The 23,151-nt window shown below is 33.8% G+C and overlaps 2 protein-coding genes across 2 annotated transcripts in view; one reads left to right on the top strand and one right to left on the bottom strand.

Moving 5' to 3' along the window:
* Positions 1–16,245: 16,245 nt before the first annotated feature.
* LOC148950411 (uncharacterized) lies at positions 16,246–20,579 on the bottom strand. The gene is made up of 2 exons (XM_089091592.1): positions 20,413–20,579; positions 16,246–16,545 (listed from the first exon to the last, which is right to left on the bottom strand). The coding sequence occupies exons 1-2, from the start codon at positions 20,471–20,473 to the stop codon at positions 16,253–16,255; spliced, it is 354 nt and encodes a 117-aa protein (XP_088947718.1). The 5' UTR covers positions 20,474–20,579; the 3' UTR covers positions 16,246–16,252.
* A 229-nt stretch (positions 20,580–20,808) lies between these two features.
* LOC148950410 (uncharacterized) overlaps positions 20,809–23,151 on the top strand; it is a 73,387-nt gene continuing 71,044 nt past the window's right edge. Inside the window, exon 1 of the mRNA XM_089092389.1 lies at positions 20,809–20,890. The gene's annotated coding sequence lies outside the window, so the exon portion shown is untranslated. The remainder of the gene's footprint in view (positions 20,891–23,151) is intronic.

Raw genomic sequence — 23,151 nt, 5'->3', positions numbered from 1 at the left:
AATTCAAAATAAGGCGGTTAGAATCCTGGGTACTTTTGTTCATCGCCCAGTGAGGCTTCAAAATCACTTAATCTTTTTCTCAATATACTTAATCTCAAACAACTGAAAGACCTGCATACAGCAATGTGGTATTATGATATCCAATCTTCGGCAAATTATTTCCATGATCTGGGTATAATTGAAACTCCCATTTCGCCTGCCCACCACGTCCGCTCCAAGAAGTATCGCCTTCCCCCCAATTAAATCTGAAAGAGCTAGATTCTCAATCAGATACCAGATTCCTCATATTGCAAATAAATATAATTCAATAGATGTTTCCCAAAGATTCAAGAGCCGATTTTCTTTGAAAAAACATATTTCAAAAATTGTTCTTTGCCTGGATGTTGGGACTAGTGAATTTGGATTTTAGTATGAAATTTGTTGTGGTGTTTTCGCGCTGGGGTGGCCTCCTCTGTTATCTCCCACCATGTGTGTCTTTTTTTCATTATTGATATGCTTTATTTGTTATTTCGGCAATTTTTTTTTATTTTATATTATTGGCCGACACATCGGGCGATGCTCCCCGTCTTCCAGTTTAGAAAAGTATTTATTCATGTAATTTGTTTGTTAAATAAATAAATAAACTAGGGTGACAAAAACCCCAAAGCCCTCAGGGCAAAGGTTGTAAGCTATGCCCTGGGAGCATATAAGGTTTTTTTCATACAAAGCGTGTTCTTAGAGACTTCAAAAAGGGCTCATTCGATTGGAAATTAAAAGAACTAGTGCCCTTTTCAATAGTCGAAAGTGATTGGAGGGCAACTAGCCCCCCTCTCACGTCCACCATTTCCCCAAACAAATTCGAACTAAATTTTGAGATAGCCATTTTTTCAGCGTGGTTTAAAGTTCTGGATATTATGTCTTTGAAGATGATCAATCCCCCCCCACACTCCTCAGGGCAAGGGTTGTATCTTCTGCCCTTGGGGCATTTCGAACGGCTAGTGCCCTTTTTAATAGTCAAAAGTGATTGGAGGAAAACTAACACCCCTCCCACGCCCACCATTTCCCCAAAAATATCCAATAAACATTTTGAGATAGCCATTTTGTTCAACATAGTTGAAAAGTCAGGAAATTATGTCTTTGAGGATGACAATCCCCCCACAGGCCTCAAGACAAGGGTTGTAAGTTATTCCCCGGGGATATATAAGCTTTTATAAAAAGTGTTGTCGTAGAAACTTCAAAAATGACTCATTCAATTGGAAATTGAAAGCGCTACTTCCCTGTTTAATAGTTGAAAGTGATTGGAGAGCAACTAACGCCCCTCTCAAGCCTACACTTTCCTCAAACACATTCAATCAAAATTTTGAGATAGACATTTTGTTCAACGTAGTTGAAATATCTGGAAATTAGGTTTTTACCAGCGTTTTCGTATAAACTTCAAAAAGGACTCATTCAATTGGGAATTGAGAGGACTAGTGCCAATATTAATAGCCAAAAGTGATTGGAGGGAGAATGCCCTCCCCCCATACCCATCATTTCCCCAAACACTTATGATCGACATTTTGATATAGCAATTTTATTGAACGTAGTTGAAGGGTCCGGAAATTATGTTTTTGAGCATGACAACCCCCAACAGCCCTCAGGGCTAAGGTTGTAAGTTATGCCCTGGGGGCATATAATGTCATATAGAAAGTGCTGACGTAAAACTAATAGAAATTTGGAGATAGCCATTCTATTCAAAATAGTCGACATTTCATATAACAAGGCTTTTGGGGTTGAAACAAACCCCAAAGATCAGGGGCGAGGGTTGTAAGTTATGCCCAGGGGGTATTAAAGGTTTTTATGGAAAGGATTGTTGTTTAACTTCAGAAGAGGCTCTGTCTTTTTCCCTGACAAAGACTATGTCAATATAAAACGAACAGAAATTAATAAAAAAAAATGTTTGCACAAAATAAGTTTTTCAAAAAAAAAAGTAAAGAACTCAATTATCCCAAAAATGAACAAAAATAGAATCAAATAATCTACAAAGCATACAACTTCCACAAATCAGTATCAATAAATAAATAAAAGCCAAAACAAACAGAAATTAAAATAATTCAAACTCAAAACGAGCAGAAATTAATTTGAGTAGGATTCTAAACCCCATGCTTTAGAAAAGCCAGAATATAATTTGTACTTTACTGAAAAAAAATCTTTTTTTATTGCGTTCACTTATAACTTTAAGACAACAAAAATTAATTAAGACTTTAAGGAAGAAATATCAGCGTATCTATATTAAACTGACAATGCACATTTTTTTGGGTAAATTAATTTGGATTTTTTCAGTAAAGTACAAATTATATTCTGGCTTTTAAAAAGCATAGGGTTTAGAACCCTACTTAGATTAATTTCTGCTCGTTTTGAGTTTGACTTATTTTAATTTCTGTTTGTTTTGGGTTTCATTTATTTATTGACACTGATTTGTGATAGTTGTATGCTTGAGTAGTGTCTTATATAAAGGTTTCAACCCTACAAGGAATCCCACGCCTGAGGCATGAATATACAGTGTAGTTTGACGATCACATTGCACTGGATGTTGATAAAGCATTTATTCAATCTGATACTTAGATTTTGTCAATTTTATCTGATATACCCGACAAATGATGTTGATAATGAATTTATTCACTCTGGTACTTAGATTTTGTCAATTTTATCCGACATATTCGACAAATGATGTTGATAAAGCATTTATTCAATCTGATACTTAAATTTTGTCAATTTTATCCGATGCATCTGACAGAGGATGTTGATAAAAAAAAAATTATTCACTCTGACACTTAGATTTTGTCAATTTTATCCAATATATCCGACAAAGGATGTTGTTAAAGCATTTATTCATTCTGATATTTAGATTTTGTCAATTTTATTCAAAATATCCAACAAAGGATGCTGAAAAAGCATTTATTCACTCTGATATTTAGATTTTGTTAATTATAATTGTTGTAACTGATAAAAGATATTGATAAAAAATATGTTATTAACTCTGATACTTAGATTTTGTCAATTTTATCCCATGTACCCGAGATAGGGATGTTGATATAGAATTTAATCAATCTGATACTTAGATTTTGTCAATTTTATCTGATACAGCCGACAAATGATGTTGATAATGCATTTAAAGGATGTTGATAAAGCATTTATTCACTCTGATACTTAGATTTTGTCAATTTTATCCCATGTATCCGAGAAAATGATGTTAATATGGAATTTAATCACTCTGATACTTAGATTTTATCAATTTTATCCGACATATCCAACAACGGATGTTGATAAAGAATTTTTTCATTCTGATACCTAGATTTTGTCAATGTTATCCCATGTGTCTGACAATAGATGTATGCAAATTCCTTTTCTTACATCTCCAATGTTTTAATAGACATTCTAAACGTTTGATATGCTAGCATACTCTAAAAAAAATGAACACATAACAATTTAATGCATAATATATTTTTAATGAAATAATGCTATGTAGAATATTAATACAAAAATATATTATGATACACTATTAAAACCAATAAGAAACTTTTGGAAATTTTAAGTCTCTTACTTAAAAAAATTCAACATGCTTTCTCTTGACGTTGTGGATATTGTCTCTTCTTAGTTCGTAATCAGTAGAATAACAATTATTCCATTTTGATTCATACACAAGTTGTACTGACGCGTCATCAACAGGCTCAATATACTTTTCGTCTTTGGTCTTATTTGGTTCATTGACTGTTTGATCAATTTCAGTAACGTTTGCTGGTACTTTGTTTTTCATCGATTCATCTTTATATTCCAGAGCTATATTTTCTGCCATTGCCCTTTTTACTTTTCTGGCAATTTCACTGTCTATTATCACATTATTTTTACATAGGTAACAGTTTCGGCACATAGACAAGATATGGTTTATGATATTAGTAGAAGAGTAGGCCTTTCTGTTTTGATTTTCCATCGAATGCTAATACCCGAAAGCTGACGATAAGATGTATCAGTAGGCAATGTGTTACCTGCAACAGTAGCAAGGAGTTGTCCTCTATCATCAACGATTATTTTTATGTTTGCATTCTCTTTGAGTGCAATCATCTCTGGACATCTCAATCTCGCATATCCACCAACATAAGAGTTGAATTTTCTCGGTACTCCAAACAAATTTAATTCCTTACTGCCATGACAATGCATGCATACATTTCCAATAGTGCTACCACTTGTACTTGTTTCATAGTTTAAATACTTCTCCTTGTCGGCATTCAATGCTACAATAAGATTGTCATGTGAACACACTTTATTAAAATGCTCCATCTTCACTTTTTTAAAGATATGACTTATGTGTTTATCGTTCCATTGCGTAAAAAATACTGATTTAATACATGCAATAAACTAGATAGTGTCGATAACCGGCCATAGAGTACCACTGGGAAATCCAAATCGTGTCTCTGAGCAAGCATAGAGTACAATTGTTAGAGCCGTAAGCATGTTTTGTCATTTTATGATACGTACGAAAAAAAAATAATAAATAAATAAAAAAATATTGAATTAGAACCATCAGTCCTCACCATTAGGAGTATGGGTACGCACAAGAATATATTTAAAAATTTAAATCAAAAGTGTCATTATATTTTTCTGAAATGATTTAGAGATGTAAAAAAAAGTTGAATAATTTCGAAGTCCAAAAAAAAATTATGTTAAAAAAATAGTTTGTTTTTTATGAAAAAAATATTGAATTAGAACCATCATTCCTCTTCATTAGGAGTATGGGTATGCACAAGAATATATTTTAAAATTTAGATCAAAAGTGTCATTATTTTTTTCTAATATGATTTAGAGATGTAAAAAAAAGTTGAATAATTTCGAAGTCCAAAAAAAATTTAGTTAAAAAAAACACTTTGTTTTCATGAAAAAAATATTGAATTAAAACCATCAGTCCTCATCAATAGGAGTATGGGTATGCGCAAGAATATATTTTAAAATTTAAATCAAAAGGGTCATTCTATTTTTCTGATATGATTTGGAGATGTAAAAAAAAAGTTGAATAATCTCGAAGTCCAAAAAAATTTAGTTAAATAAAATAGTTTGTTTTTTATGAAAAAAAAATATTACATTAGAATCATCAGTCGTCATCAATAAGGAATATGGGTATGCACTAGAATATATTTCAAAATTTAAATCAAAAGTGTCATTCTTTTTTTCTTATATGATTTGGAGATGTAAAAAAAAGTTGAATAGTCTCGAATTCCAAAAAAAATTTAGTTAAAAAAAATAGTTTGTTTTTTATGAAAAAAAAATATTGAATTAGAATCTTCAGTCGTCATCAATAAGGAGTATGGGTATGCACGGGAATATATTTTAAAATTTTAAATCAAAAGTGTCATTCTATTTTTCTGATATGATTTAGAGATGTAAAAAAAAGTTGAATAATTTTAAAGTCCAAAAAAAATTTAGTTAAAAAAAATAGTTTGTTTTTCATGAAAAAAAAATAATGAATTAGAACCATCAGTCCTCATCAATAGGAGTATGGGTATGCACAAGAATATATTTTAAAATTTAAATCAAAAGGGTCATTCTATTTTTCTGATATTATTTGGAGATGTAAAAAAACGTTGAAAAAATATATCATGTTAAAAAAAATAAAAAAAAAGTTATAATAAAAACTTATAAAAAAATTCAAAAAAATAGAGGGGAGGCAAAATGTTGGAGGGGAGGGGGCTCCCTTCGAGTTTGGGGATAGGGGACCTTTGGGGGCGGAGGTTTCTGGTGGTTAGGGTCGTTGGTGCTTATGATCCTTGACGGTTTGTACTCACATACACCTTACTAATCGAATTGCGAGGATTTCTTAGGTTTTTTCTGAATTTCATTATTAGAAATCTTTTCTTGCCATCTACATCTCTCTTAGCATCAACTTTTTAGTATACTATAACGTTCAACCCTATTTTAAATTGAAAACACTGTTCAAACACCACTTGTGTATTATACAGAACACATCGGAAGGGTAAAAATAGGTCAACTCATAATGTCATTCTTTCATCGTTAACCATTTTCATAGATTGATGTTGTCCCAAATTTATAATAAATAAGCTTTGAGTTAACAAGCCCTTCGGGGTTACCTTAACTGCTAATAAGTTTAGCCCTTTTTCTCCACCTTCATACGATCCAATCACTAATTAGAATCATTCACGCCCCTATTATTCAAGCATTAATTAATATCGTTCATAGAGTCCAATTCGCAAATGCTATACCTTTTTGCAATTAGAGTTATTTTTTGGTAAATGATTTAACAGCATACTGGCATCAATCAATTCTGAGTGTAGCCTACTATTCTTTAATTAGCAGCGACGCATCCTCATTCTTTAATTACCCGTGACGCATTCTTAACCAACGGAATACCTTTTCGGAAATACCTTTTCGCAAAAAAAAATTCGAGTTAAGGCAATTGTCCAAAAAATAGGTGTTGCCTCAGAAACCACTTTTGAATACGTAATGTGACAATCAAAAGTTTTGGCTTGGAAACCTGTGTCTAAACCAGTCTGTAAAGCAATTTGACAATTTCTAGTTTTTGGTTAAAAAAAAAAAGAAAACACGTTATGATGAAAGTGTCTCAAAAACCCGTCTGGTTGCGTTATACAATCTCAATTATACTTTCAAAACTTGTTTGATCACTTTATAGGTATATAATATAAAAGGATTGGTCGCTTTTTGCAATGTGCTCGCCAAACTACACTGTATATTCTTGCCTCAGGCGTAGGATTCCTTGTAGGGTTGAAACCTTTATATAAGACACTACTTGCTTGGTAGATTATTTGATTCTATTTTTGTTCATTTTTTGTTTAATTGAGTTCTTTACTGTTTTTTGAAAAACTTATTTTGTGCAAATTTTTTTTTTTATTAATATTATTCTAAAGAACCCAAGGATTTGAACTTTAAATTAGCGGATTGGCCAAGGCCAATCTAAGGTCCACCCCTACAGTAAGTGCTTTTTTACAGAAGCGTTGTTTTTGTTTTTAGTCTATATTGAGACCCCTTTTAAGTAGTTCGTCTTGAGAGTTTATAGATGTGTGTTATTGTGTGTTATGACCTTTGAAAGATTACAAGTAAGCTATTTTCTAGAGATGTGTGAGATTATTTTTATAGGAGCCCAGGCAGGGTAGGAAAAGAGTTTGCGAGAAATACCGTCATTTACTACATTGACAGGGCGGCCCGTTTGCCCTCCAAAGAGATTGCTAGAGATATTAGGGGTAACCCAGATGGGGCACCCTTGACCTAGAGTTTGGCCCGTTTCATCGTTTGATCAAGTTACCATTCCCTGGGACAGGGTATACCGTGATAAGCTATTACCATATCCTGCATTTCCATTACAATATTTGGCGCCAGCGAGACTTTTCCCTCCAATAAGAGGTACAGCACCATTTTCACGCCAATATTTGGTACCAGCGGTGGTTATCGCGTCAATACCTAGTGGCAGCAACTAAAGGGCCTATCAGTAACACTGATAGTAAAAGAATCCGCGTTTTCCGAAAAAACGATTTAATTTATCCTACACAGTAGCCTATTGTGAATATATTTAAAACATTGCGGGAAAAAGACGGAATCAATTAAAAATTATGTAAATCTGAATAGCGTTGCCTAGTTAGAATAAAATAAAGTTTTACGATTTAATATATCACACAACTACGGGTAAATTTAGCCTAGAAGTGACAGGCTATAAAAATATTGCGGAAAACTGAATGGGCGTTACTTAGTTGGACTATAATATAAAATATGGATGAATATATCACGCGACTAATTATCTTGTGAAAATAATCAGCAAATTGAGACGTAGCAATTTATCACGAGATAGTACCAGATGTACAGTTGACCATTTGAAGAAGTATTTTAATGATCAGTTGAATTTTGACATAATGTCGGTCAGATATCATACAGATACGGAACGAAGAAATACGGATGGAGCGTATTCAGAAATGAATTGTGAGAATATAATGACGGAAGTAATCAAAGTAGTACCAGTATGGAATTGAGATCCAGCAGAGGGTCACGAAAAAGTAGTCATGTAGATATGACACAATATATATTAAATTTCATGAAGGAAAAAAAGAGAAAAATGAAAAACAAAGAGAAAAGCTAGAGAACAGAAAAAGAGAAAATTAGAATAGATAGAGAGCAAAAATAGTAGAAAAATAGAATAGCTAGAGAGCAGAAAGAGGAGGCTGATGAAATAGCCAGAGAAAAAAGGGTAGACGCTGATAGAATAGCCAGAGAACGAAAAGAGAAGACGGATAGAATAGTTAGAGAGAAGATAGATAGAGAGAGAGAGAGAGAGAGAGAGAGAGAGAGAGAGAGAGAGAGAGAGAGAGAGAGAGAGAGAGAGAGAGAGAGAGAGAGAGAGAGAGAGAGAGATCACCAAGAGCTTAAAAGAACCATGATAGGCCTAATAGAAACCCTCTGGGGGATTCCAGAAAGTGAGATTTTATCACAAGTAACTTCTAGGCTATCGGATGACCATAATAATTTGTATACGAAACAATTGAGGAAGAGTGAAAGTTATCAGACATTAAATTATAAGACGAAAAACATACTACTTCGTTGATTATGCGGGGAGGTGGACCGGCCCATAAAACAAAATGGGAGACTAAGCCACCCAATCGAAAAAATATATATGCTTGATGCGAAAGTTCGAAATGTTGATAATCCGGAAAATGGGATGCGGAAGTGGCTAGGTCACATAATGTTGAAATTAAACGCGCGAAATTGATTATTCGGTAAAATTTTCAGAAAATAGGAAACTTCAGAACATTTATACCGAATATGAGACGCTGACAAGGACATATCATGGTGAAACACTCATTTTGTCACAGGAAAATGAGATGAAATTTATTGTACGCGCTTTTCCTAGTAAAGTTTGAGAACTTTTAGTACAATATAAAAACCAAGTGTCGGAATTTAACTCCTCTTTGATGATGAATCATTTGTTCTTGTTTTGAAAGTAAAAAAAACAAAAAGAGAGAAAAAAGATGCAAAACTACAACTTAAGAATTCAATTTTCATTTAGCGACGAATTAATTCCTGCTACTACAAAATAAAATAAAAATAAATGGAGAATAGAAATATTAATTGGAACCACAACAAAAAAATGCAGTCAAAGATAGTGGACACTGGAATCCAAGTTAGATTTAATTTGCACGATTGAAAAATTTGAGAAAATTAGAAATAAAATGATAAATGCAAAAAAGAGACGAAATGTGTGGATTCAGCCTGCAGTGGCGAAAAATAAAAAATTGGAAAAATTACAAAATGGCGAGAACAAAAAAAGCTTGGGGTGGGCTAAAAGGTCCGAGACCCAGGGGGAATAAAATAAGACTTTAACAGAACAATGAAATCTAAGAAAAAGGACTCAATGGTACAATTAAAAGTTGAAGATGATCTATTTCAAGGAATAAAGAAATGGGAGGAAAGCAATAAGAGAAACAAAAAGAGATGTGATTTACAAACTCAGCCTGTGATTGTGGAGAAATTTTTTTCGGGGAATTACTAAACGAATTTAGGAGAAACAAAGAGGTCCAAGGCCCATTGGGAGTAAAACAAGATGATGATAAAATAGAGTTGAACAAACTACAACGGGTAGGGGGAAAAGCTGGGAGATATTGAATGTCGGGTTGGATCGGGAAAGCTTGTGAAGGAATCTGAGATTAGTCCTATCAACTCTAAAGGAGACTTAATCTCTTTTTTGGGGGAGGAGCCACTTTGGGGAATCGTTAATGATGGACGGTTTAATCAATGGACAACTGGTTGGCCAGTTGTCACCCATTTACCAATATTTTGCCTCTCTGATCTGGAGTCCCTGGGGGATACTCTCTACCAGTCACTTCATATTTCACCCAAACGTTTGTCCAGTAACCCTATTCACGAATTTACCACTTCATGAGAATCGACAATTATGTACGGCAAACCTTATTCATTAAGCGACATATCCAAATTTAATCTTCAGTTAGTATCAGCGCCAATTCTTCAATTTATTATCCGAGGGGAGGGGACTCAGAATAAACTGATTAATGATTTGCTCAAACTTTTAGGTGATTTTCCTGTACCCCTATCGTTTTCAAAGGCCTTTGAATTTTTGGCCATATATGATTTCAAATTATGCCAAGGCGCAAATCATGTTTTAATTGAGATGTGGCCTTGTTTCCACCGATGAAGAATAATTGGCTAGTTCAGCCAACTTTTCATGATGACTGGCATCATCGAATGTGCCAGAACTTGATTCTCTGCTTCTCTCAAACGTAAATTCGTGAGAGCGAGCAAAGTTTGTATTCTAATCATGCTAAGCATGATTTCTGCTAATTTCATGGACTACAATTTTCAGACAATTTTGGACTACAACCTTATGGGGATGCCCATACGATATAGACTATGGTGGTTCTGCAGTAGAGTTGTGTGTGGATGGTGACAAATCCAGAGCCAAGCGGTGGAATCATCGACGCTGATGGAAGAAAGGAGGCGATTCGATTTTGTAAAGTAGAAGTTCAGTGTTTAGGTCTGTGAGGGTGGACCAGCCTGGCACGTGGGTGGTCATTAATCTCACGGGTGGGGGTGTTGGCCCCTGTTTGTTTTTTTTAGATAAATGACCCGTTGTTGTTTTCGTAATTACATTTGCTTAGATTTTCCTATATTATAGTTTTCAATGGTAAGTTAAAGTCTCATTGCTAAGCTATAGCTGTTTTGCAATAAATAAGCTTTCAGGCTAAAATTCTATTTTTGTCTTCCTGACCTGGGCGATCGAAAGATAATATTATTCAAAAAAAAAGGTATTTGCACTTTAATTTAGCGGATTGCCCAGGGCCAATCTAAGGTCCACCCCTAGAGAAAGGGCTTTTGTGCAAAAGAGGTGTTTTTGTTTTTAGTCTACATTGAGACCCCGTTTAGGAATTCTGTCTTGAGATTTTATAGATGTGTGTTTTGTGACCTTTGGAAGAATACAAGTAAGCTATTTTCTATAGCCGCGTGAGATTTTTTTTCAGGAACCCAGGCAGGGTAGGAAAAGAGTTTGCGAGAAATACCGTCATTTAGTATATCGACAGGGGGCCCGTTTTTATTCCAAAGAGATAGCTAGAGATATTATTGGTGACCAAGGTAGGGCATCCTTTGCCTAGAGTTTGGCCCGTTTGATCATTCGATCATGTTACCATACCCGGGAACAGGGTATACTGTAATAGTGTATTATTATACTCTATATTTCCATTACAATATTTAGCGCCAGTGAGGCTTTGCCCTCCATTAAGTGGTGCAGCACCATTTCTTCACCAATAACAAGCATCTGTAAGTTTTATTCTGGCAAGAAATACAAATCCCTCAAATTTACTGACGGGCGTTTGACACCTCTAGAGTATTGTTTTCTGATACGCTAGATATCATTTTACGGTTTTCACAAAAGTTCCATACCTGTTTGGTGGTGTTTCTTCCCCTTTTTTAAATCAGGCAATATATTTCGGGCTCTTAGCTCTTCATGGGTAATTTTAAACTAAATAAATGTTGTATAATTAGAATCAGCATAAAAATCTATTCTTTTGATGCATCTATTGCTGCCATTTTTTTAGTTCCAGTTGCTATTTAGCAGAATCGCTCCTTACCCAAAAATTGTTATCATAGACTGTTTTAAACATTGGGTGCTTAACGGGATATTACATACATAGCTGGTTAAACTATCACAAGCGGTTATACATAACTGTAGCTGCAACTTTTCCTTTATTTTCAAAAATTCGACGTGCGCGTTCGATTGGCTGAACCACTTAAGATTGAACGATGGCAATAGTAATCTTTATTTGTATTGTTGACGCTTCTTATTTAATACATAAATAACTAAAGTTTTTCAGGTGTTCTGTTTTTTCCTTACCAGGATATGATGGATACAACACAACCAAGCATTAAATGTTAAAAACTGAAGTTGCACTGCTGTACACTTTCTATAATGTTCACTACAACAACAGAACGTTTTAAGCTCTAAAAAAAGTACCATGATTCAGAAAATATTCCCTCAACTATAACTTGGATGCCTGGTGTAAATTATTTGTTATAGGCGTTTCACTGACCATAAATTAAAACACACACTTATGCTAATGTCTAATTTCATTTCATTTTCTAGGGATGCAATAAAACTATGGCTATTATACGTTCTGCGCTGCGGATGAAAGGTTACCGTTGATTGTGCTTAATAACACTTATCTGGGAAAAACAAAAGGAGATCTTCCTTAAAGAGATTAGAGGGGTTTTTCCGCCGTCCAGTTGTTAGCTAACAATGTTAGCTAACAAAAATTTGTTTGGACGGCGGAAACAGAATTGTTAGCTAACCGAAATTGTTAGCTAACAATTCGCGGAAACATGATATTAGGCGGGAAATTCAAACGAAAATTTTGATCAAGATAGTGTTGCAGTGAGTAACTGTTTAAAGCTTTTACATAAATTATCCCATGTATGAAGGAAGTGTAACGACCTGTTTAAAAATGGTAATTTGATTGCATAAACGAAACTGTCAGATTTTGATAATATCAAATTGCTATGACTTTTAAGTTGTCCACATTTCTTTTTACAACTTAATTTACATCTTTTTGACCCAGTAAAACTGAGGAATGAATTTAATTAAAGAAAAATTTATCTTCACTGAAGGTGCAAATCAAAGAAAATTCCAATTTAGGAGAAAAGTATCCATTGCCAATAAATTGGGGGGACTATAATGTTGGGAGGGTTTTTTCTCATATAGAGAGAAAATCAGACCAGTTCATCAAATGACCAAAAATTTATTTTCACTGAAGGTGCAAATCAAAGGAATTTTCAATTAAGGAGAGAAGTATCCATTACCAATGAAATGGGGGGGGGGCAACTAACGTGTAAAAAAAATTAGGCAGGTGGCATTTTCGTTGTTATTTCTATTTTTTCACTGGAAGAATGGATTTTTTTTATATAATTAGATTACCAAAAAAAATGTCTCAAAATCTAGAGGGGGGAGGGAAGAAAATCTTAGATGAGTCGTTGCCCTGTGCCCTAATTGATTCCGTTGCCAGTAAGTCTTAAAAATGTCTAGAAGGAGGAGGTAAAAATTATAGATGGGTGTTCCCCTCCCTCTATTGACACCACTGCCTGTAAGTCTCAATAATTAAATTGATAAGCAAAGAGATTGAATAGAAATAGCCAAACAGTGCGTGGTAACGAACTGTAAGTAAGGTTTGTATTTTTGCCAGAAAAAGAATCAAGAATGCGTGTTTTTTTTTCTTTTCCCAGGGGTGATCGTATCAAAAAAATAGTCATAGAATATCAGGAAAGGACTTATTTGAATAGAAAGTAAAAGTTCTAATGCCTTTTTTAAGTGATCAAAAGGATTGGAGGGCAAATTACCCCCTTTTTCCCTCGAAGTCAATCGATTACAATTTTTAAAATTTTGAGATATTCATTTTGTTTGGCATTGTTGAAAAGTCAAGTAACTACGCTTTTGGGGAAAACATTTTGCTTTTGGGGAATTTCCAGGGGATATATTTTCCAGAGGGAACTTTCTGCGGGAACAACTTTCTACTAGGATATGGAGGGGGGGGGGGGGGTTATAGAAACCTTTTCAAATTAGAGGGGATTAACCAAATGATTTTAAAACAATAACAAATTATTCTTTTTCAAATGAAAGTGTGCTAAGAACAATTTTTCACCCAAGATCGTCCACAAGAAATTTTCTGAGTGGAATTTTTCTCTAGAATGGAATTGTTTGGGATGAATTTTCCTGGAAGGGGGGGCGTTATTTCACGTGAAAAGAACTTTTTCCGGTGAAAACACAGTGCTATTTAAGTAATTTCTCTTACTTACAGTTAAAACTTACAAAACTTACTGAAAAGTTATTAAAACTTACAAAACGCTCCTTACAGGCAAAGTGGCAGGTACAGCTGACTCAGAGATGAGATGTATTCTAGAAGAGCTTCTTTCTTCCTCTGAAAGTGATGACTCAGATGTAGTCATGGAAGAGTACTCACGGGTGACAGTGGCTGCTTTTTTAGCTTAAACCGTGAAATTCATGTGAGACAAGAAAATTACATCAAAGACGTGATCGCAAAGTATTCAGATACAGACTTTAAAAAGCACTTTAGAATGAACCCAGATACATTCGAAAAGCTACTAGACTTTATTAATCTGCCTGAATCAGACTATTGTGGTGGTAATGTGCCTATTCAGAAACATGAAATGCTATATATTACTCTGTGGTATATGGCTAACCAAGCTTGTACCCTCAGAGAGATAGGAGATAAATTCAATCGCTCAATAAAATGTGTCTGGGCTGTTGTTGGGAGGGTTTGTTCTCATATAGAGAGAAAATCAGACCAGTTCATTAAATGGCCAAGTACATTAAGTCTAAATACAGTAACTAGAAAATTTGCTGATCTCAGTGGTTTCCCGGGAGTCCTTGGTGCCATTGACGGCTGCCATATAAGAATAGTAGCACCATCTGAGCAACAAGCTACATATCTAAATAGAAAAATGTTTCATTCTATTGTGCTTCTTGCCGTATGTCTTCCGAATAGAGAATTTTCATTCATTCATGTGGGGTTTCCTGGTAGTGTACATGATAGTAGAGTACTGAGAAATTCGGGTCTCTACCACCAAGCATCCCAGGCAAATTCAACTCTATTTACTAGTGCTGATTATCACATTATTGGTGATAGTGCCTTCCCTGCACTTACATGGTTAATACCAGCATTAAAAGAAACTGAACTTATTGATGAAAAAAGAAAAAGATTTAATAAGAAGCTCTCAAAAACTAGGGTAGTAATTGAAAATGCATTTGGTAATCTACTCAATAGATGGCGAAGATTGAGATTTATACACAGTAAGGTACCTCGAGCAATTAGTATAGTCGTAACTGCATGTTGCTTGCACAACTTTTGTGCATGGCAGAATGACAATGTAATTGAAAATGAAGAAGAGCAAAATTTACAGGATATAGAGGAAGAATATCCTCCTACAAACTCATCTGATGTTTTATATACAAATGATGGTCAAGCAAAACGACTAAGTTATATTGATATGATAGGATAGTTTTATGCATTTATAATGTTATTATACTGTGATAAACAATTATTTGATCAATAAAAGTTGTAAAACCTCAAAAGTAACAAAAATCTCAACAATCTTAATTGAAATTGGATGGCAAAGGCTGGTATTGATGACTATATGATGGACTCTTTAGTTCACCTGGTAAATTGCAAGTGCACAAGATTTTACTTAAGCCAAATATGAAAAATATTGTACAAATCATGATATTTGAGGAAGAATTGGTCAAAAGTGCTGCATGCCCAAGCCTGCTTTCCCAAAAATTCAAACCTAAAAGAAGTGCAATCTCATTGTTTTAGGAATACTTGAAACTGAACAAAATTAAGGTGCATTGTCATAAAATAAATATACTAAGAAATACTATAAAACAAGTTTCAGATATAAACACAAGCAAATATCAAAACTATAAAAATATAAAAAACCCAAAGAAAAATAAACATTTAAACGATTTAGAAGGCAAAATAGAAACTTTATTCATCTTCACTACTCTCTCTCTTTCTTTTTTTTCCTCTTTTTGTTTTAATGAGTTCATCTATTTTTTTAATTTTTTCATCATGTCTCCTCTGTCTTCCCTGCTCTTTTTTAATCAGTGCATTTTCAAAAGACTGCCTGAATAGTCTCATCTCTTTTAAAAATTCATCAATTTGTTGATTTTGTTTTCTTTTTTTCGAACTGCTAGATGCTTCATTTACTGTAACATTGCTTTCACTTATGATACTGGTGTTCAAATTTTGCAGTGTTCCAGGTTGAGCTTCATTTCCTGTAACATAATTTTCACTCATACTGGTTTTCAAATTTTGCAATATTTTAGGTTGATTATCACTCCCAGTACTAGAAGTTCCAGGTTGAACATTAGGACTCACAATAGAATCATATATTTTGGGGGGATTGATATTGTGTTTGTCCCCCCATAATTTATCCATCTCTTCAAAAAACCTTGGAGGCTTTTTATATTCTGATCCTGTGTTTTTGCAGGAATCAATATACTTTTTATAGGTGTGCTCCAGGGACCGAGCTTGTGCCCATACTTTGTTTGTCCCCACCTCCCCTTCCATAACTTCAAATCCCTTCAGTCTCAGATTGTTTGCCACTTCTGCCCACACCGGTCCCTGCTCCAGGGACCGAGCTTGTGCCCATACTTTGTTTGTCCCCACCTCCCCTTCCATAACTTCAAATCCCTTCAGTCTCAGATTGTTTGCCACTTCTGCCCACACCATTTTTTTTTTTTTATTAATTTAATTTGTAATTTTGCCTTAATGGCATCAGTTACCAATATTTCAAATAAGGCAAGTTTTGCTTGATTGTCTCTTGCTTGCTGATCAGGGTCCTTTGAGTTGCACCACAGTCTAAGGGTGCTGGTACCTCCTGGACTTTCTTCAGAACCATGATCAAAAATACTGAGAAACTGCTCTTCACTGATACCATAGGCTGAGTAGTTTGACTGGCTCACAATAAATCTGTCTCCAGACATGTCAGCATCTGAAATAGAATAAATCCTCATTAAACTAAATGAGGAAGCTTAGTATGGTGCCTATGCTGAACCAGTGGCTACAATAATCATGATGACAATCATCATAGCCAAGATTTCACAGAATACTATGGAAAAAATTTTCACAGGGATATTAATAGCAATAACTTTAAATTACAATGTATGAAACAAAAGCTATTTTAGGACAGGCATGCAGTAAAAAAAAGAAAAAAAAACACTTGAGCAAAAAAGTGTAGCTCTGACCTTGGATCAAGACCATAGTAACATTGTAGCTCTGACCTTGGATCAAGACAATAGTAACATGTACTAAATTAATTTTTTTTAAATTAAGTTGACAGGTTAAACTGAACTTGATACAAAAGTAAAGGAAAATAAACCATACAAAAACCAAATCCAATCTATAATTTTAAAATTTATTCAACTGTAAACTTTTCTGTGACTATACGATCCTTTTTAAGCAACAGGGATTTAGCCTGCATGACAGCATGAGTGAGTAGGTAGACTATTATAAAGTGACTTTTTGATAGAACAAAATATTAATTTACAAAAACCCTCAAATTCAACAACATTTTTTTGGCAGATGCATCTGATTTATGGTGTTTCTTCAAGTACCAGTTGGTACTATTTGTTAAGGGAATTAACAAATAGTTTGACTGCTCTGCACACAGGTCAATTTAGCTCTCAAGTATAGAGGCCAAATAGATATGCCCCCTTTCCAGTATTTGACTGCAACAAAAAAACACACAAATTATATAACTTGAAATTAAAAATTGAAAAAAGATCAAGTTTACAACTACATGCAAATGTAAAAAACATTAGATTACACCATTCAACTTCTTCTGATGACTAGTTAAAAATCTTAAGTTATCTACTATTAATGTATACATGTATTCTACATAAAAAACGAGATTAAAATAGTATTTTTTATTTCCTTTTATATATAAAAAATGATTTGCTAAATATAAAAACTAGAATCATAGCCCACCCATAATGTATTTAGTAGGCCCTAGATAAAATATAGGCTACTAGTTCAATTTATCTAGCACTTTCCCTTTAGAAGCTTTACAACTACAGTGATACCATATTTCCTGATAAGTTATTTGTTCAGCCTAGAATAGCAACAGATATATAGCTAAGTCCATGTTCCTGTCAAAGAGTTGTGGCTTACACTTGTTGCAATAATGACCATAAGGCATGTTTCTTTTAAGACAACTCTAATGCTACACTGATACCATATGTCCTGCTAAGTTATCTGTATAACTTAGAATAGCAAGGGATACATAGTCCTTTGGTCTCACTAAAGAGTTGTGGCTCACACTTGTTGTTATAATGACCCCAAGGCATGATTCCTATGGAAGAGCTGTAAATCTACACTGTTATCATACTTCCAGCCAAGTTATTTGTATAGCCTAGAATGCCAAGGGATAAATAGTTTATGGTCCCATGAAAGAGTTGTGGCTCACAATTGTTGAAATAATGACTGTATGGCTGTATTTGGAACAATTGTTTAATTGAACAGAAATTGACTGAATCTCTTACAATTTCAGTGTTTGATTTCCATACTGCAAACAAAGAGGTAGTTCCTGATAGTTTCATCTACCCAGCTGTGCTACTATTTTCATTTGCCTCAGATACCAATGCTTTAACATAGGCTAATAAAAAACGTACCCAACATAGGCTTCTTCAGTCCTCCATAACAAAAAGTAATTTAAGAGCTTAACCTCACTGACCTTAATAAAAGTGAATTTTGCAAAAAAGGGCTTATTGCAAACTTTTGATAAAGTAAGATTTAGAGCTTAAACTAATCTTGTGATTAACTCCACAGCCAAGTAGGAAAACCTGGCTTTTAAGGAATATAACCAAAACAATTACATACAAATTTATAAACAACAGATTAAAATCAAAAAGATACTGATAAGAATCTTTTCCAGGTGAGGTTTGTCACAAACATACCAACTCCTTCTGATCACTGGTTAAACAATCTCAATTTTTTTATTATTAATATATATATATATATATATATATATATATATATATATATATATATATATATATATATATATATATATATATATATATATATAAATTTTACATTAATCAAATCATCTTTCTTATTTCTTTTTATATAAAAATAATTGATTTTTTAACTCTAAAATACATTATTTTTATTATTTATTGAAAACCTGGCTTAGTACAAAAAGAAAATGACAGAGCACTACAAAGAAAGAATAAGAAAAAAAGAGTAAATTATCACTATACAACTATGGCAACATAGCTAGAATTAAAGAAGCTGGCTCCAAGAATATCTTGAAACCTTCTGGACATGTTTCTCCATAAGTTTAGCAACAGCTATAGTAACATCTGCTATGTGAAAACAACTGATGAGCTGTGAATTCTATGTTCAAGTTGGATATCACAGTAGATATTTGGCAAAACAGAAAAAAGTGGTGTGGATTTTCAGTTTATTGGCATTTGTAAGAATCTTCAAGAAGAGTGCAATGTAGAGGATGTGGGGGAGACCAACAGTGTTGTACAGCAATGCAAGATAATGGTGATTGAAACCAAGCTTAGTGAACACTATAGAAGCACAGGAAGCTGATTTGCAGCATTTGATGACTTCTGTTAGGAGATGGCAAGTGTGAGAAATGGTAATTCCAATAGGAATACCAAGATAAACAATTTAGTCAGAAAGGTAGATCTTTGGGTAAAATTCTACTTTAGTTACTTTTACCTATCTTGGAAAGGGGTGAGGTTAGGAAAATAAAACTTTCAGGGATGGGTCTACAGGCTAAAATATGTCCTGGGAAGGTATTTTGAAGTACTTATCTCCTCTCCTTCTCTCTCTAGAGGATCCTGAAATTTGCCTACATGACAGGTCTATACCTATTGAAATTTTGACAAAACAGCATTTTACCATAATTTTCAGTTATAAGATTCTTTTTCTCTGGCTTTAGTTCTGAAAATGCAATTCCTGCTATTTGAGTAGTATTTTAAGCAATATCAATGTTAATTTTCAAAATTTAGGAAATGTATTTGCATATCTTTAAAACTCTATAAATCAGGATTGAGCAAAGTTGTGAAGCTGAAAACAATTTTTTTGGACTTCATTTTAAGCAGAAGATCTATATTACAAGGTTTCACTTTTATAAGACACAGGTTTTTAAAGGTCATCAAAGGTCAGGAGCCTCTAGAGGGAGGAGTGGAGGTAGGTACTTCAAAATACCTTCCCGGGACATACTTTAGCCTGTAGGTCTATCCCTGAAAGTTTCAATTTCCTAACCAAACTCCTTCCCAAGATAGCCAAAAGTAGCTAAAATAGAATTTTACCGATCTTTGAATTACCAAGTACAATTTCATGAGGATACCCCAACCATACAATATGTAGTAGGGCTATATAAAATATAGGCTACTAATTTATTTAGCATTTTCCCTTTAAAAGTTCTGTAACTATACTGTTACCATATTTCCTACAAAAGTTATTTGTTTAGCATAGAATAGCAATAGATATAAAGGCCAAGTTCCCACTAAATAGTTGTGGCTATCAATTGTTGCAACAATGACCCTAAGGCTTGTTTCTTTTAGGAGAGCTGTAACTCTACACTGTTACCATATTTGCAACCAAATAATTTGTATAGCCTAGAATAGCAAGGGATAAAAAGTCCATGGTCCCACTAAAGAGCTGTGGCTCACACTTGTTGCAATAATAACTTTAAGGCTAGCCTATATCAAGAAAAATTATTGAATTTAAAACAAAACAACTAAAACTCTCTTATGACTTCTCATTAACTCTAACATTAACTCTAAGGTCAAATAGGAAACCCTGGCTTTTAAGGAAACTAACTAAAGAATATACTAACTGTGAGAAACAGTTGCTGTCCTCGATTCTTTGTCAATATTATAAGCATAAAAAGTATCCATCTTTATTGTTTTTGAATATTTCGCTTTAAATTCCCCAACAATTTCCTTCAACAAGCATTCGATTTGTTAGAGAAATCTTCTAACAATGTTAGCTAACAATTTTTAGTTGGACGGCGGAAAAATGATTGTTGGGAAAAATGTTAGCTAACAATTTTCTGTTGGACGGCGGAAAAAGCCCTTAGAGGTCATAAGAAAAATGGGAAGCAAATTTAGACAACGTGGAATGGAATAAAGAGTGAGTTTTGAATAAATTGACGTGAAGATTGCAGTGAGTTGTCAGGATTAGAAGTAGTAGTTACAAAACAACTTTAACAAATAATAAATTTTAAGGAGGCAGAAACGCTGTTTTGAGAGCAAAAGAAGAAATATTTGTCAACAAATCAATTTGGTACTAAAATAATTACTTATATTGAAAAAGTAAGTCTATGCCTACAAGTGTAGTTTCTAGGTAGATTAAATTCGATTTACAATCTATTTTACAGATTACCATAAATCTTAGTACTTTTCTTTTGGCTTGTAAAAATTAGGCTAGGTGAGATAGCCTATTAATATAGGCCAAGGCTATACCCAGGGGGGTTTGAACCCATTCCGAAATATTTGATAAAATTTGGGTGAATTTTACCTTTTTGCTCAATTCTAATTTATAAGGTTTTAAAGTATGCAAAAATCCTTAGATTTTTTCAAGCTGCAATTTAAGGCAAAAATAAATTTATGGGGATTTCTAAAAATAGCCTGAAAAGCCTTGAAAGTTATGTTTCAGGTTAAAATGAAAACTGTACAATAGGAATTGTCATTGTCAAAATCCTCTTTCCCCTATATCCAAAAGTTTACAGCCATCTACAACAAGGAGAATCATTTCTCTGGAAGGGTAATTCTTATGTGCCCTGTGTTTACTTTCTTTTTATTCTTCACTACCAGCAGGATACTAGAACATCACAGAGATCTTTTGAAAGGTTGATTTAAAAGGAACTTACTATAATTAGTGCCATTGTAAGTATTTTAAACACTGTTAAATCCATTATAAACTTTTAGCTTGTGCCAAATTATATTGAATTGATTAGACAGTCTTGCCATAACTTGTAGAGCTGGGTCACAAGATACAAGTTAATAAGAAAAGAGTAAATGCCAACATCTACTCCCTGGACATCTTAGGAAAATCATCTAACTCCTCTTTTTTGTGCTGTAGATAGAGATATTCAGTTTAAATGATGCTTATATCATTAGAAAATGTGAGTTTTTCTTTAAATTCATCTGGTCTTTCTTTCAACAAATTGAAAATACTTAGAAAAGGGAGGGCTGTCTAATTTCTTGGGAAAGATTGGGTGAAATGAATACAGAACAAGAACTAGAGTTAAGATGGCTGCCTTATCAACTTTCTAATCTCATTGCTCAAACTGAAAAAAACAGCTCACATAATTGTTGTTTGATTTCACCAACAATATGCTCAATAAAATTCTTGTTGAATAAGGTAAGAGGATTGTCAATGAGCAAGGCATGAAACAACAGATTTTGGGACAACAATAGTTGCATTTTATTTGTCTCCTCTTCTGAACCCTGGGTTCATTTTCCTAGTTTCTGAACCTGGCCTTTTTTCTAAGACCTGCAAAGAAAGGAAAGTGGTATTTCCTCTTGTATTTATGTTAAGGATCAAATAAAATATTAACATGGCTGACCATTATGTAGCTATGAAGGTCAAAATTGCAGGAACATTTCAAATCATCCATGAAAACATTAAATTTGTACCTCTTCTAGTGCAGAACAATATTACCAATAGTATAGGCAATGTCAATCAGGACACAATTTTGAATAAACCAAAAAAACAAATGATTCTTTTTATATCCAAGTGGTATAACTTTAAAGGAGCAGCTTGTTCTTGTCATCTGTTTCTATGATAGTCATTAAATAGAAGAAAGGTTTTGCACTTCAACAATGCAAATGATTTGACAGGTATAGGTCTATGAAGTAGATTATTAGACTGTGCTGAGAGTTTGGATTAGACATGAACAAGTTAGTCAGAGCTGGCTTTAATGAAGGTAGTAATATGTCCAGATTGTATAAGGGTGGTCAAGTAGAGATGTGAAAGCAGTATCCACTTACCATTTGCATGCATTGTTTAAACCTTGCCATGGTGAAGGACTTTAAACTGGACTTAATTAAAATGCTGTATGGATACTTGTAAGAAATTGTTGTTTTTTTCACTTGCCCCAAATAAACTGAGCTATTAAGATTTACACTGCCATCCTTTCTGTAACATAAAAAAAAAAAAAAAAAATCAAAAGCTCCCTCACTTCTGTAACACACTGGATGGAAAGATATGATGTGTTGTCACTTTTATGGAGCTCTTCCCTGCTGTTGTTAGACCACTGGAGAGCTTTGTTGACAATCAGTCAGATATAGGTCTAATGGTGAAAGGCAACTCTTTAATAGCAGCCATAACTGAGTTCAGCTTCATTTTCTCTCTGATTCTTGTTGGAAAAGTAAGTTTGATTCTGCTTTCAGCTTCTGTTTCTCTGCAGAAGGAAAATCTAAATATACTTTCCTGCTGTAGATATATCAATCTATGCAACTCTGCATTAAAAGAGCTTGTAGAAATGGGTTTTCCTTCTATTTATGGAAAAGTAGCCAAGATGGCTAAAAATGTTGGGACACTTGCCTCAATAACAATACATCATCTTAGG

The sequence above is a fragment of the Artemia sp. Qi Xiang Cuo genome, chromosome 7, assembly GCF_049724085.1.
Source record: "Artemia sp. Qi Xiang Cuo chromosome 7, ASM4972408v1, whole genome shotgun sequence".
In the NCBI taxonomy this organism is placed as follows: domain Eukaryota; kingdom Metazoa; phylum Arthropoda; class Branchiopoda; order Anostraca; family Artemiidae; genus Artemia; species Artemia sp. Qi Xiang Cuo.
Note: the sequence above shows the minus strand (reverse complement) of the source record. Positions and strands in the feature narration are given on the sequence as shown.